The 12,105-nt window shown below is 38.4% G+C and overlaps 1 protein-coding gene across 1 annotated transcript; it reads left to right on the plus strand.

The window, feature by feature from the left end:
* Positions 1-537: 537 nt before the first annotated feature.
* Positions 538-8,483, plus strand: LOC146312805 (tissue alpha-L-fucosidase-like). Its single transcript, XM_084738566.1, has 7 exons — positions 538-1,035; positions 3,726-3,860; positions 4,082-4,325; positions 5,507-5,707; positions 5,872-6,062; positions 7,720-7,819; positions 7,915-8,483. The coding sequence occupies exons 1-7, from the start codon at positions 662-664 to the stop codon at positions 8,050-8,052; spliced, it is 1,383 nt and encodes a 460-aa protein (XP_084594692.1). The 5' UTR covers positions 538-661; the 3' UTR covers positions 8,053-8,483.
* The last annotated feature ends 3,622 nt before the right edge of the window (positions 8,484-12,105 follow it).

The raw sequence follows: 12,105 nt of genomic DNA on the forward strand, positions 1-12,105 counted from the left end.
CTGTTTTAAAGTGATGTATATTGCCTCTCTACACAAGTATACTGATACAGTGATGTTGATTTAAATATTTTAGGAGGTGAAAATGTGGTACCAGAATATGGTTAAGAAACACCTTTATGATTAGTAAACATTTGTAAGAGTTTCTCTTTTATTTTGTGTAAAGATCTCCCCTTTTTTTTCTCACAAAATGCCTACACTAAAAAAATACTTTTGGTCCTTACTTGCTTAGTTTTGTTAAATTTCTGGATGTCTATCTGATCACAATTATGCTATTTAAGCCTATAGACACTCAACAATTAAGCCAAGAAAGCCCAATATTGCTGTTTGACAACTTATACCCACACCAAATACATAGACAAGGTCTGTTTAAAGGCATTAAGAAAACAGTTAAACTTTTTTTTTTTTTTTTGCTTCTGTTTTTTACTCACCCATTAGACTGGGAAAAATCAAATCAATCTGGCCACACTGATTGTACCACCAGAGGGCGACCACTTCCTCCACCAGCATCTAAATACAATCAACATGTTGCAGACAGGAAGAGGCAGAGCCTGGTGCATGGACAGTAAAATGAATAGGATCACAGGATCATAGGTAGTCACCTGCCTGCTGATAAACACTACAGACGAAGCAGGAGAGTCTGTAGTCCTGCCAGCCAGGGATCATGTTGCTTAATAAAATGCGACCTACACCGATTGTCCCTGTGATGTGTGTGATCCCTCTGCTCCTGCTGGGACCCGGACACACAGCTCGGTACACCCCGGACTGGACGAGTCTGGACGCCAGACCCCTGCCGCAGTGGTACGACGAGGCGAAGTTCGGGATCTTCATCCACTGGGGGGTCTTCTCGGTCCCCGCCTTCGGCCAGTTCAGCGAGTGGTTCTGGTACTGGTGGAAGTCCAAGCGAGCACCGGAGGTTGAGTTCATGAAGAAAAACTACCCGCCGGGGTTTGAATATGCGGATTTCGCGTCTCAGTTTCACGCGGAGTTCTTCGACCCGGACAGCTGGGCAGAGTTATTCCAAGCCTCTGGAGCCAGGTAGGATTATCAGCTGTTTACCTGTCTGCCTCAAACATGCTGGATCTTTATTATCTGACATCTAGTATCTTCATCTTGTGTGGCTTTTGGTCAGCCACAACTACACCCGCAGCTCTCATCGTGTCTATATTCTTACTTACACAATCTTTAGGACATAATAATCACAGTACAGTCATTAATGTTACTCAGCACAGTCAGTGTCTCTCAAATGTCAAGACTTTGTCACAAGACCAGGAACCAATAATAGGAGGAAGTCGCGTGGCGCGTGACACATTTTGATGATGGCACACTTTTGTTTTCTGTTTTTTTGTTTGTTTGTTTGTTTGTTTGTTTTTTAGCTTCAGACTGATACTGTACTTTTGGGGCTGATGATGACTATTATTTATTATATACTGGACATAGATATACATAAACATATTTTTTTGCATTTTTTTTGCAATGAAAGGTTTAATGGAGGAGGTAATTCACTCTGCGATTATGTGATCCTGAGGAGTGATGTATGAGGAAGTATGTGTGACATGTTTTCTCTCTGTTGCTTACATGTTTTCTTTCTTTTTTTTTCCTTCTAGACTTCTGTATTTATTTTTCTTCATGTGCTGTGCTCTGCCTCCATAATACAAAACAAATTCCTGCACTCCTGCAAAACAATAATATGTTTGTCATGTACTGAGCTAAAAAGAAAAAAATAAAATCAAATTTGTCCAAAATAATGTCAGGGCACTGAACCAGTTGGCAGTTTAAATAATTAGAAGTAACTCTAAATAAAAAACATAAATAGAGCAAAAATATGTATATATTAAACCTTTATTAAGAAGATTCTAATATAGGTTAATAAAGCTGTCATAGGACAATATAGGGACAATAGTATTGGTCAAGCGATATGTCATTCAGGCTCTATTAATTTCATTGACAAACGGTAAGATAAACACATAGAAAATGCACATATTGTTCAGAACACTGACAGAAACTATAGATCAGTTCATAAAAATGTCATACAGGGTACATAAATTCAAGGTTTTGATAGCTTTTGTAGTTTTAGAATATAGGATTGATTAAAAGTTTGATTTAATTTTCGGTAATTAAGAAAGATGGTTTATGAGTGGATAATTTAAAGATATATGATGGGAAAGCAATAAGTAGTACAAAAAAAGTTTTTTAAAAAAAATCTCAAAAACATGTGCAGACATCTTGCCATTAAAAAATATGTGTGTTGACACAATAAATCTTGGACTCTGGAAGCAGTTGACCAAAAGAGCTGTCAACATCAATGTCCTTTTTATATCTTTGTAGAAGTCACAGAGGGACAAAACCTGTGACGCATTTAAAAAGTAACTTCCTTAACTTTATTTATAGTTAGATGTTAAGAAGGTAGGCACCTGTTTTTTTTCTTCTCTAGGTGTGAAGTTTATTCCAGTAGGAAACTACATTTGGAGCTGAAATGATTTCTTCCTGAAACAGAGTCCATGTATCACCATTATTATTGTTCTTTTTAGAGGAGAAACAGATCAACACCAGAAATGACTGTGTCAAAAACTAAAGCATATTCCCTCTGTGGTATATAATACCATACATGTTTACAACATTCACACGACCGCTAGAACTGAGTAACCAATCAACCAAATGACAAACCAGTTTTCCAAGACTAATGATATACGTGTAAACAAAGTTGTTTTCATTCACAGATTCTCACTAAAATCCATTGTGTGTATCCCTGAGAACTAATAAATGTGTTAAATGCATTTCCTTAAGCATTAAACCTTTGCAAAGTGAATTTTTGAAGAATTTTGAAATCTGCACTGCTGATGTTTGCTTGCTAGCAGTCTTTTCCTTTACCGTCTTTGTTGAAAGACTCCTACATTTCTTGGCACTGCGGCCAACTATGTATAAGAAGAACAGCATTATACCATTGATAGAACAGTGTTGTGTCATTATGTGCAGACATGTAGGTGTATCCTCCTGCACCAGATACTAACAAAACAGATACTCCTATAAGTGCTGCTCCGAAAGCTCAACAGGGCACCTTTAAGGGGATTTTTTTTTTTTTTAACATTGTAACTGCAAGGTAATATACATTTTTCAGATCCAAGTTTTGAGAACAGGTCATTTGGAATAAATTTCCACATTGAAGTTGTGTTTTCTAAAAAAAAAATATTTAATCCAGGTTATCTTGAAAGTATTGTTAAGGCTGGAAAGTTCAAGGAAGTTCAGCCACCATGTTCAGATGAGTTCATTAAGCCTGACTTTCTAACTCAATGTCTTCTGTTTCTCCACACAAAATTATAAAGTATGTAATACAGCTGTCACAATTACTCGATTAATTGACCATCAATCATTTTGGTAATCACTTCATCTGAAGAAAATGTCCAAACACTCTGATTTCAGCTTTTAAATCTGAAGATTTTCTGGTGTCTTTACTCCCCTGTGACAGTAAACTGAATGTCTTTGGGCTGAGCATTTGCGCAATAAAAATTACTTTGACCATAAATAATCCATCATGAATCAAAATAGTTTAATTCTTTTTTAGATTTACTTGCCTGACGTGGCATTTTACCTGCCCCAGGCAAGTGGGCAAGCCTTATTGTTGAACCATGATTATTATTATTATTATGATGATGATGTAACAACCCTCCTTCTTTTGTAGCTTCCTTGTTCCCACAATTGTGTAATTTTATGTGTACATGTATTTACAGGTACGTGGTGTTCACAACCAAACACCATGAAGGATTCACAAACTGGCCCTCGGCGGTGTCCTGGAACTGGAACTCAGTGGATACAGGTCCTCACCGGAACCTGGTGGGAGAACTGTCTGCGGCAATCAGGAAGAGGTGAGGAGACCACGATGAGGATGCTACATGTGCATTCATTTAATTATACCTAAATTATACTTGTAACAATAAGATATGACATAAATAATGATTGATTTATAGAGGAAAATGTTTCACAAACTGTAGGAAATTTTCTGAATCTTAAATAAATGAAGTTAGAAATAACTGATATAAAAACGGGGCTAATCAGCTAATATTCACTTGTATTTCTCTGCCAACAGGTCACTGCACTTGGGTCTCTACCACTCTATGTATGAATTTTTCCATCCCCTGTACTTGATGGACCGCACCTCTGGATTCAAAACTCAGAATTTTGTTGCCCTAAAGACTCTACCCGAGCTAGTGGACCTCGTGATGACTTACAAACCTGATCTGATCTGGTCTGACGGCGACTGGGAAGCACCAGACACCTACTGGAACTCCACCCAGTTTCTAGCCTGGCTTTACAACGACAGCCCAGTTAAGGTGGGGGGAGCATTCACCATGACAGGTTTCATCAGAGCGTGTTTCTTTCATCACATTCTGCTTAACTGAGCTACACTGTAAACCTCATGGGCAACTATGCACATGTCAAAGTGCATCCATTGAAACCGCTGGTTTTTGCAACTGACAGGCTTAGACTGAATGATTATATTCAGGTCAGTGTGCCACACTGCACTTTGCATGAACAGTTCGACACAGATACGCAGACAAAACATTACCTTTAAGTCAAGCTGCACTTTGCATGAACAGTTCGACACAGATACACAGACAAAAGGTTACACAAGAGTCAAACAGAATTTCCATTACACACCAGACTCCTTTTGCAATTAGTGCTGCCATCTTTATCTTCAACAGAAACAAAATAAAACTCACCAGAAACATTTTGACTCAACTATCCACTGTTCCAACAATCACCAACTCTGTTTATTTGGCTGAAATAAATCCTTTATTCACAGAGGAAGAGGTTAAAATTTTCTGGCTGTACACTATCCTACTCCAGCCTCCCTCTCACTCCTCCCCTGATATTTTCACATCTACCTCAGTGAATGACAAAAAAAATCAGAGTTTATGATTGTTGGAACAGCTGAGAGATGACAATGATAAAATGATGTTTTTCAACGGAATCTGCTGGAATCTCCTTCAATACTGGACCAGTTCCCCAAATTATTGTCCTCATAGACACTTACACATGAAAATATGAGTAAATAGGGTCCAAGTTGCAAAATACCATAATTAAGGTCATTCATTAACATGATGTGGGCCTATTCCAATTTCTCCCTCTAAGTTGAATCTTACATCATGTCCTAACTGAATGCTAGCATCACGTTGGATTGTACTTAGTGACGATCGAATCTCCAGTTGCTTTAAAAAAGGGATTATTATTATTATGCAAACTGCAAATATTTTATTTATTTTATTTACTCACTTGGAGAAAAAAAAGGGGGGTACTGTATAGATAACTCCTTATTTCAACTCAATGAATCAACCGTTTTGTAGTGCCTCCCAACGCATGTGACAGGAATAAATGGAAAACGGGGTGATTGACAGACGTTCAGCTCAAAATGGCATGCCATGTCACATAGTGATGTATCACTCTCAGTCAGTTAGGAGTTCTGCATATTAAATGTGAGATGCTGACTTCTGAAATGTTTGTGTTTGTTCAGGATGTGGTGGTCACCAATGACAGGTGGGGTAAAGGCTGCTACTGCAAACATGGAGGCTACTACAACTGTGCTGACAGGTACACACCTGGCGAACTTCCCAAGCACAAATGGGAGAAATGTCAGTCCATCGACACCCGGTCCTGGGGCTACCGGAGAAACATGAAGTTCAGCGAGGTCATGGACCTGCCGTCCATCATACAGGTGGGAGGCCACAGTAGGTCATCACCTACAGCTGATGGATGGATGGATGGATGGATGGATGGATGATGGATGGATGTATGGATGGATGGATGGATGGATGGATGGATGGATGGATGTCCAGTTATTTTGTGATCCTGCGTTAATCTAACACTCTCTGTCCTCAGGACATGGTGTATGTGGTGGCAATGGGTGGTAACTACCTGCTGAACGTTGGACCAATGGCAGATGGCATGATTGCCCCGGTGTTTGAAGAGAGGCTGAGGGGAATTGGTGCCTGGTTGGGGATTAATGGAGAGGCCATCTATGGTACCAAAGCCTGGAGGGTCCAGACAGAGAACAGCACTGTCACTGTCTGGTGAGATGCTGATTTTCTCTTTCTCTTTCTTTTTAATTGTCGCAGTGGCAGCAGACTAATGTTGTGCTCAGACTGACAGAAGAGAAAATTTGGCCTAGTGTTATTGTTAGTTTGACAGTGGGATAATTTTGGGAACATTTGTCGTTATTTGCGTCATTTGCATGAGTGTTTTTATTTGCCCCAAATAGCCAGAATACAGCCATAAGCTAATGACCAACTAGCTAACAGCTAATGAGCAGCAGCAGGAACCGGCTGTGTGTGTGCGTTTGTATTAAGTTCAGCCTCTGTTCTTCCTGTTTTGCCTCCATTCTTTCTTATTTTTACCCTCTCATCTGTACATTCATGAAGAAATGTTAAAGTACAATTCTCCTCCATTCAGCAGTCAACATGAACAAAGAAGTGAGACTGTCTACAGTACTGGTACAGACATTTGAGGTCAGCTCCTCTGCGGCTTGCTGCTGCAGACAGTTTGGGAAGTGAGAGTGAACAATCCACTTTCATCCCAAAAGTTTAAAGAACAGAGTAAAAAAAAGACTCTTGCACACTTCTGCTCTTGCAATCAAAGATTTAATAACAATCTTTCAATAAAACCAAAACACCTCGTTGTTAAATCTTTGATTGCAATGGCAGAAGACAGTGTGCGTGAGTCTTTTTGCTTTGCACTGTTGACCCATGGTCTCCTCCTGCACACCAGTCGATGTACAGGCGTCCCAAAGTTTTGCTCTATGACAAAAGTTGAAAAACAAACTCTGAGCTCTCCTACCACCAATGAACAGGTCTACATCAGAGCAGAATGTGGTGTGACTCAGGGTGTTTATTCCCCCAGAAGTGAATTTTCTTTTAAGTGAACACGTGAATTTTTCTCTCAGGTTTAAAGGTGCAGTATCCAAGATAAAGCCAGAATATTAATTTAAAACATTCAAAAAATAAACTAACTAACAACATCAACAGAATGTGAAAAGGAAACAGTTATGGCATCATGTTAAAGATGCCTATGTATTGTATTGCAGAGATATCTATTAGAGTTAGCATGGTAACCAGCTAGCCCTAACCTGTCCTGTGTTGTAATATCATTTTGTGAGGCAACAGGCTGAGTCCCCTGCGGTTCCAGCTGGAGACTTTCACAAGCTCTCCTAGCGTTTTTTTGTTTTGTTTTTTGTCTAATAAATAAGCAAAATAAACTCATAAAATGTCAGGAAAATAAGGATTTTTACACCCATGATCTGTAATAACTTGTACACTTCTAGATTAAAGTTTCTCTTTTTTACCTGACTAAGACAAACTTGTTCATAAAACATACTTCAAACTCAAGACTTTGTTCATCACCAATTCTGTCTTGGCTGTAAGTAAATCATTAATCCTCTGCAGACATCCCTGTCCACCTGACTCAAGTCAGCTGAGGGCCACTAGCTACAGTTGTAGCCCCTTTAATATTTTCAAATTGAGTGAATGACATGATTTTTGCATCTATTCTCTTTAACTTTGTATATAATCTACTCCAATCAAAAATTTCCATGATTTTCTGTCTGAACACACCGTAAGCAAGTTAGTCCACACATCCCTGGTCTCTCCTTAGCAACAGCTTGTGATTTTATGATGTAAAATAATGCAAAGCCTGTAGTAGTTTGACTTTAGTCACTCTTTGCTCTTATTATAGGTACACTGCCAAAAACAAAGCAGTCTATGCCATAATCCTTGGCTGGCCGTCCAAACAAGTTCTTCAGCTCACAACACCAAAGTGGTCTGCAGCCACAAAGGTAAGTCTTAGACCCTCATGCTTATAAAGTTTAATTACAGTCACGTTCATTTGTGATGATCCTGAACTCCACACGTTACTCCTTTACATCCACAGGTGACACTTCTGGACCATCCTGATGTAGCACTGAAGTGGGCACCAGTGACGCCAACAGCTGGACTGGTGATTCTTCTGCCCGCCATGCCAGCATCTGCTGGAAATGCCTGGGCTCTGAAACTGGAGGGAGTGCTTTAACATCAGACCCCTGGACACAAAATCAGTAGAGTTTTTGTGAAGGGCCAAGTGTGTTGCACTTTACTTTCTGACTGTGTGTGTGTATGATTGTTCATTAAGTGATCAATGCATTTTAATGTCATGATCAAACATGATTTACTATGCACAGTAATATCAAAGACTTACAAGACTCACAGCAGGACTTAGAGAGAAAGAAGATATTTTATGGCCAGTCACTGTGAGTTATGAGTCATAATTCCTCAGGTATTTACAATGTAATGTAAAGATATTTTACTTATGTTTGAGAAATTAAGAAAGAATATTTGAAATGTTAGTAGATTTTTTTTTTGCCTTAATTACTGTGGGAAAGCTTTGTTAAGAGAACCTGTGTTTACAAATTCATTTTTTTGTAAAATGTTACCTAAATAATGATAAATCATGTGTTCAGTACACTCTCTGTGTATGTGTGTGTTTGTGTAATGGACATTTGTTTTCATCCCTCTTCACTTTAACCACAGTATATCATAGTGTAAAAAGTCAAAGCTGAGACAGAAAAAAAGTAATTTTTCTTCAAATCTTCAGAGCAGCTGATTGAAAAAAACAATGAAAGTGTAATTCGTATTCACAGGAAAGCCTTCCTTCTAAAAACTTAAACCATATTGTAGTGGAAATTCTTAAGAATGGTTCACTCAGACACTGAAGAAGAGTTCGGGAGTCCCAGATTACTTACACAGGAGTATTTAATGAAGCTCAATCGAGGAGAATTCAGATTAGCAATACACTGAGAATATTGTGACTGCCAACCCAATTCTGAAGGTTACTTCTCGAGTGAAGGTATTTAACTATCCTCTGACATTCCCTGGAATTTGACACGACACCATGTATGGCCCTGATGTGTCTATCTATGTGTACACAAATTCTATTGGGCATAAGTGCAGAACAAGAAGCTATGCATACCTCTTTGCTCTAAATCACTGTATCTGTCGGCCTTGCTCATGTATTGTGCCCTGCTAGAGAATGTGGAGACAGTCTGTCTGCCTGATAAGCCATAACCTTGGGACCTCAGGAGAAAGTATCTGGGGGATGCACTACTCTCCTACTTGTGCAGCTGTGGACTGTAGTTGTGCAGAGTGACCAACTACTAGTGTGCCTGTTCAGGTTAGATGACCTATGACTGGACCCTTCACGACTGTGTTGTCACCCATATAAAGACAGACTCAGGGAACAATCTGAGAGCTAGTGAGGCAAGTGAGGCAAATTCCACAACACATATAAATCACATTTGTTTTATGTTTTCCAGAAAGATCTTCTAGTCAGTTTGAATAACCCTCCACTAAAAGACCCCTGTAATTATTATGTCATTATTATGACATAATAATTACAACATTGTGTTATTATGTATATATTTCTGTCATATATTTCATTTTAAGTTATGATCTTTTTGAATTAGAGGGCACCTAAGGGGAAAAATCATCATTTGATTATTTGTTATTTGCCTTATTTATAGAGGCAGTAGAAGACAAAGATGAAACATTATCATAATTTTTTTGAGCAGCGCATCCACACATGTTTAACAGCTGCCACTAAATATGTGTGACATAAAATTTGGGTCTCTGGCATTTCTGTGTCATATCTTCACACTGTGGTTGTAGTTTGCAACGCTGCTTAATCTCAAATACATGTTTATGAATGGGTTCAGTATTCTATATAATATAATTATGCTAAAACAAGCAAAAATAATCAAAAAAATTGCAAAGCCAACCTAGGACGGTGACAAGAAGCAGTTGTTGAGTCTAATGTACCAACAAAACAAAGAACAACAATTATTTACTATTTTGTTTCATGCTCAGTGGTTAGAGAACAATCACCCAGTAAAACTTAAGTATTTGTTGTAATTTTAATAAGTTCAAATCTAATTGGGTAAAGATCCAAACAAATAAACTTTACTAGTCAAACTTGATATTAATTCAGCTGTATATGAGAAAACAAGCTTGAAAAGTGAGTTTTTCATTTCACACAAAGAACTTAGAGCTGCAGCTGCTCATGCTGGGATACACTCATCGTGTTTCTTTACACTCTCAGTTTAATAAGTTGATTGAACTCTGTACATTATGTTCATTCAACTCATGTTTATAAGTTCACTGAGTTTATTGGAGAACTTGAAGTTGAAATTCAAATCAACTATGGCACATTAATGTCCACTGAAAAAGAAAACAAACCACAGAAAAGAATGGTCACTTGTTGCTGCTTATGGTTTCTTTTGAAACACAAAATCCTCATTGTTACATTTTCTTCAAGTCACTGCTCTCATGTCAGACACACTTGTTCCACAGTACTTAGATTAACTTGTTTACTTGAGTGTGCAAAACTCATATCAACACTTCATGTGTCTATAAAGACACTGTATTCTTTGTTGATGGTACTGGCCAGATAATTACCTACATAAGGTAATACTGTGAACTGAACACCCTTCATCCCCAACCCCCCACCCAGTTTCTCATCAGATCCACAACAATGTAGTTGCTGACTGTTTTTTCTTGTTTTGAACTTAGAATGGTGAGTTTGCCAAAAGGTGAGGAATTTACATAAAGTGTTCAAAGTCCTGGGTTGTACATTTTTATCCTTGTTATTCACGTTTGTTGTGGAAATTTTCTCCTACTGGTGAATAATGAAATAGAGACTTCTGACGACCGACAAGGTTTTTATTTTCTTTGCAAAGAAGGTCAATCAGCACACCAGCGGTCAGAGTGAAGAAAGACCCTGAACATGGGGAGACCTAAATATTTATGCCTGAGGAACGCCCCCTAAGGTGTGTTTCACACCCTTTTGTCTGCTGGAGGTGTCGGTACCCTACTCAGAGTGTTTTCACATTCTTTTGTCAGGTACCGGCACCGACTCCCTAGGATGTGTTTCACATAAGGGGTGTTCTGCAGAGTTTTGTATTAAGATGCTCCCATTGTTAAGAGGTCTACACATGATCATTTAAAACACAAAAGGTCCTGGTATCTTGGTGTACTCAGTGGGAGGTGGGGAATCTCAAGCAGTGTCAACACAGATAAATAAGAAATTGAAATTACAATTACACGTTGCAGCAGTATGACCACATGTTGTAGGTGATATAATGGATAAGCTAACTTATTCCTAACCAGCAAGCACATTAACCTGGCGTTGAATTTCTATAAAACGGTATAAAATTATTTACTCATCAAATCAGTGTAGCAAACACAAGAATCACAGTAATGCTGACAAGAATGGCCACTGCTGTTGAAATGACATCCAAACGCAGTTGGGTCCAGGTGTCTTTAAGAGTAAGGTAATGTGCCAAGAGGCGGAGTGATCTGCACATGTCTGAATGTTGAAAAAAGCAGTGCCACACAGTGGCAGAGGAAGCAGATCCTTCACCGGTCTCTTTGCTTAAAAGATGTCCACTGAAAACATTTAAAAACAAGCCAAGAAAAACTAATAAACAAGACAGACCATTCATGTGTAAATGTAGAAAAAGTGGTATGATATTCACAATCACTTTCTATCATTCAGCTGGGAAATAAAAAGGCAAAAGTAGATGCCAAATCTTTCTAAGTAATGAATGAACTGATCATTTTACCTGAACTTAGTTTTGTTTATGATGAAACATGGTTTCACCAAGTTCTTACAGTACTGTGCATACAAGATTTTTTTTATCTGTTAATAGCACAATTGCCTACATTTAAGCCTACTTAAAATGTGGTGGAGTAAGCTACAAGTAATCTCAATATTTGTGTTTTGCCAGTTGAAAGTCCTGCAGCAGACGGCTCTGTTATAGAATACCACATAGGGAACATGTGGTACTTTTTTAAAGATTTTTTTTTTTTGTAGAAGACATCTAGATTACCAGAAGTGTTCATTCAAATGCTGGTGCATTACTCTGTGGGCCTACTTTTACTTCTCTTTTTTGCAGCTCACAGTGATGGGACTCTGTGTTTTGCATGCTTCAGAGAAGTAAGTAGGTCCTTGTACTCCTTTAAGACAGTTTTTCAACATAGAAACACTGAGATGAGGAGGAACAAAGGGATAATGAAAAACAAATGTAACCAT

This window comes from Lutjanus erythropterus, chromosome 16 (assembly GCF_056507025.1).
Source record: "Lutjanus erythropterus isolate fLutEry1 chromosome 16, fLutEry1.hap2, whole genome shotgun sequence".
Classification (NCBI taxonomy): Eukaryota; Metazoa; Chordata; class Actinopteri; order Lutjaniformes; family Lutjanidae; genus Lutjanus; species Lutjanus erythropterus.

Coding starts and splice junctions, on each gene's coding strand:
- LOC146312805 (XM_084738566.1), top strand. CDS start 662: ATGTTGCTTAATAAAATGCGACCTACACCGATTGTCCCTGTGATGTGT. Junction 4,326..5,506: donor ACAACGACAGCCCAGTTAAG/GTGGGGGGAGCA, acceptor GTGTTTGTTCAG/GATGTGGTGGTCACCAATGA. Junction 5,708..5,871: donor ACCTGCCGTCCATCATACAG/GTGGGAGGCCAC, acceptor CTCTGTCCTCAG/GACATGGTGTATGTGGTGGC.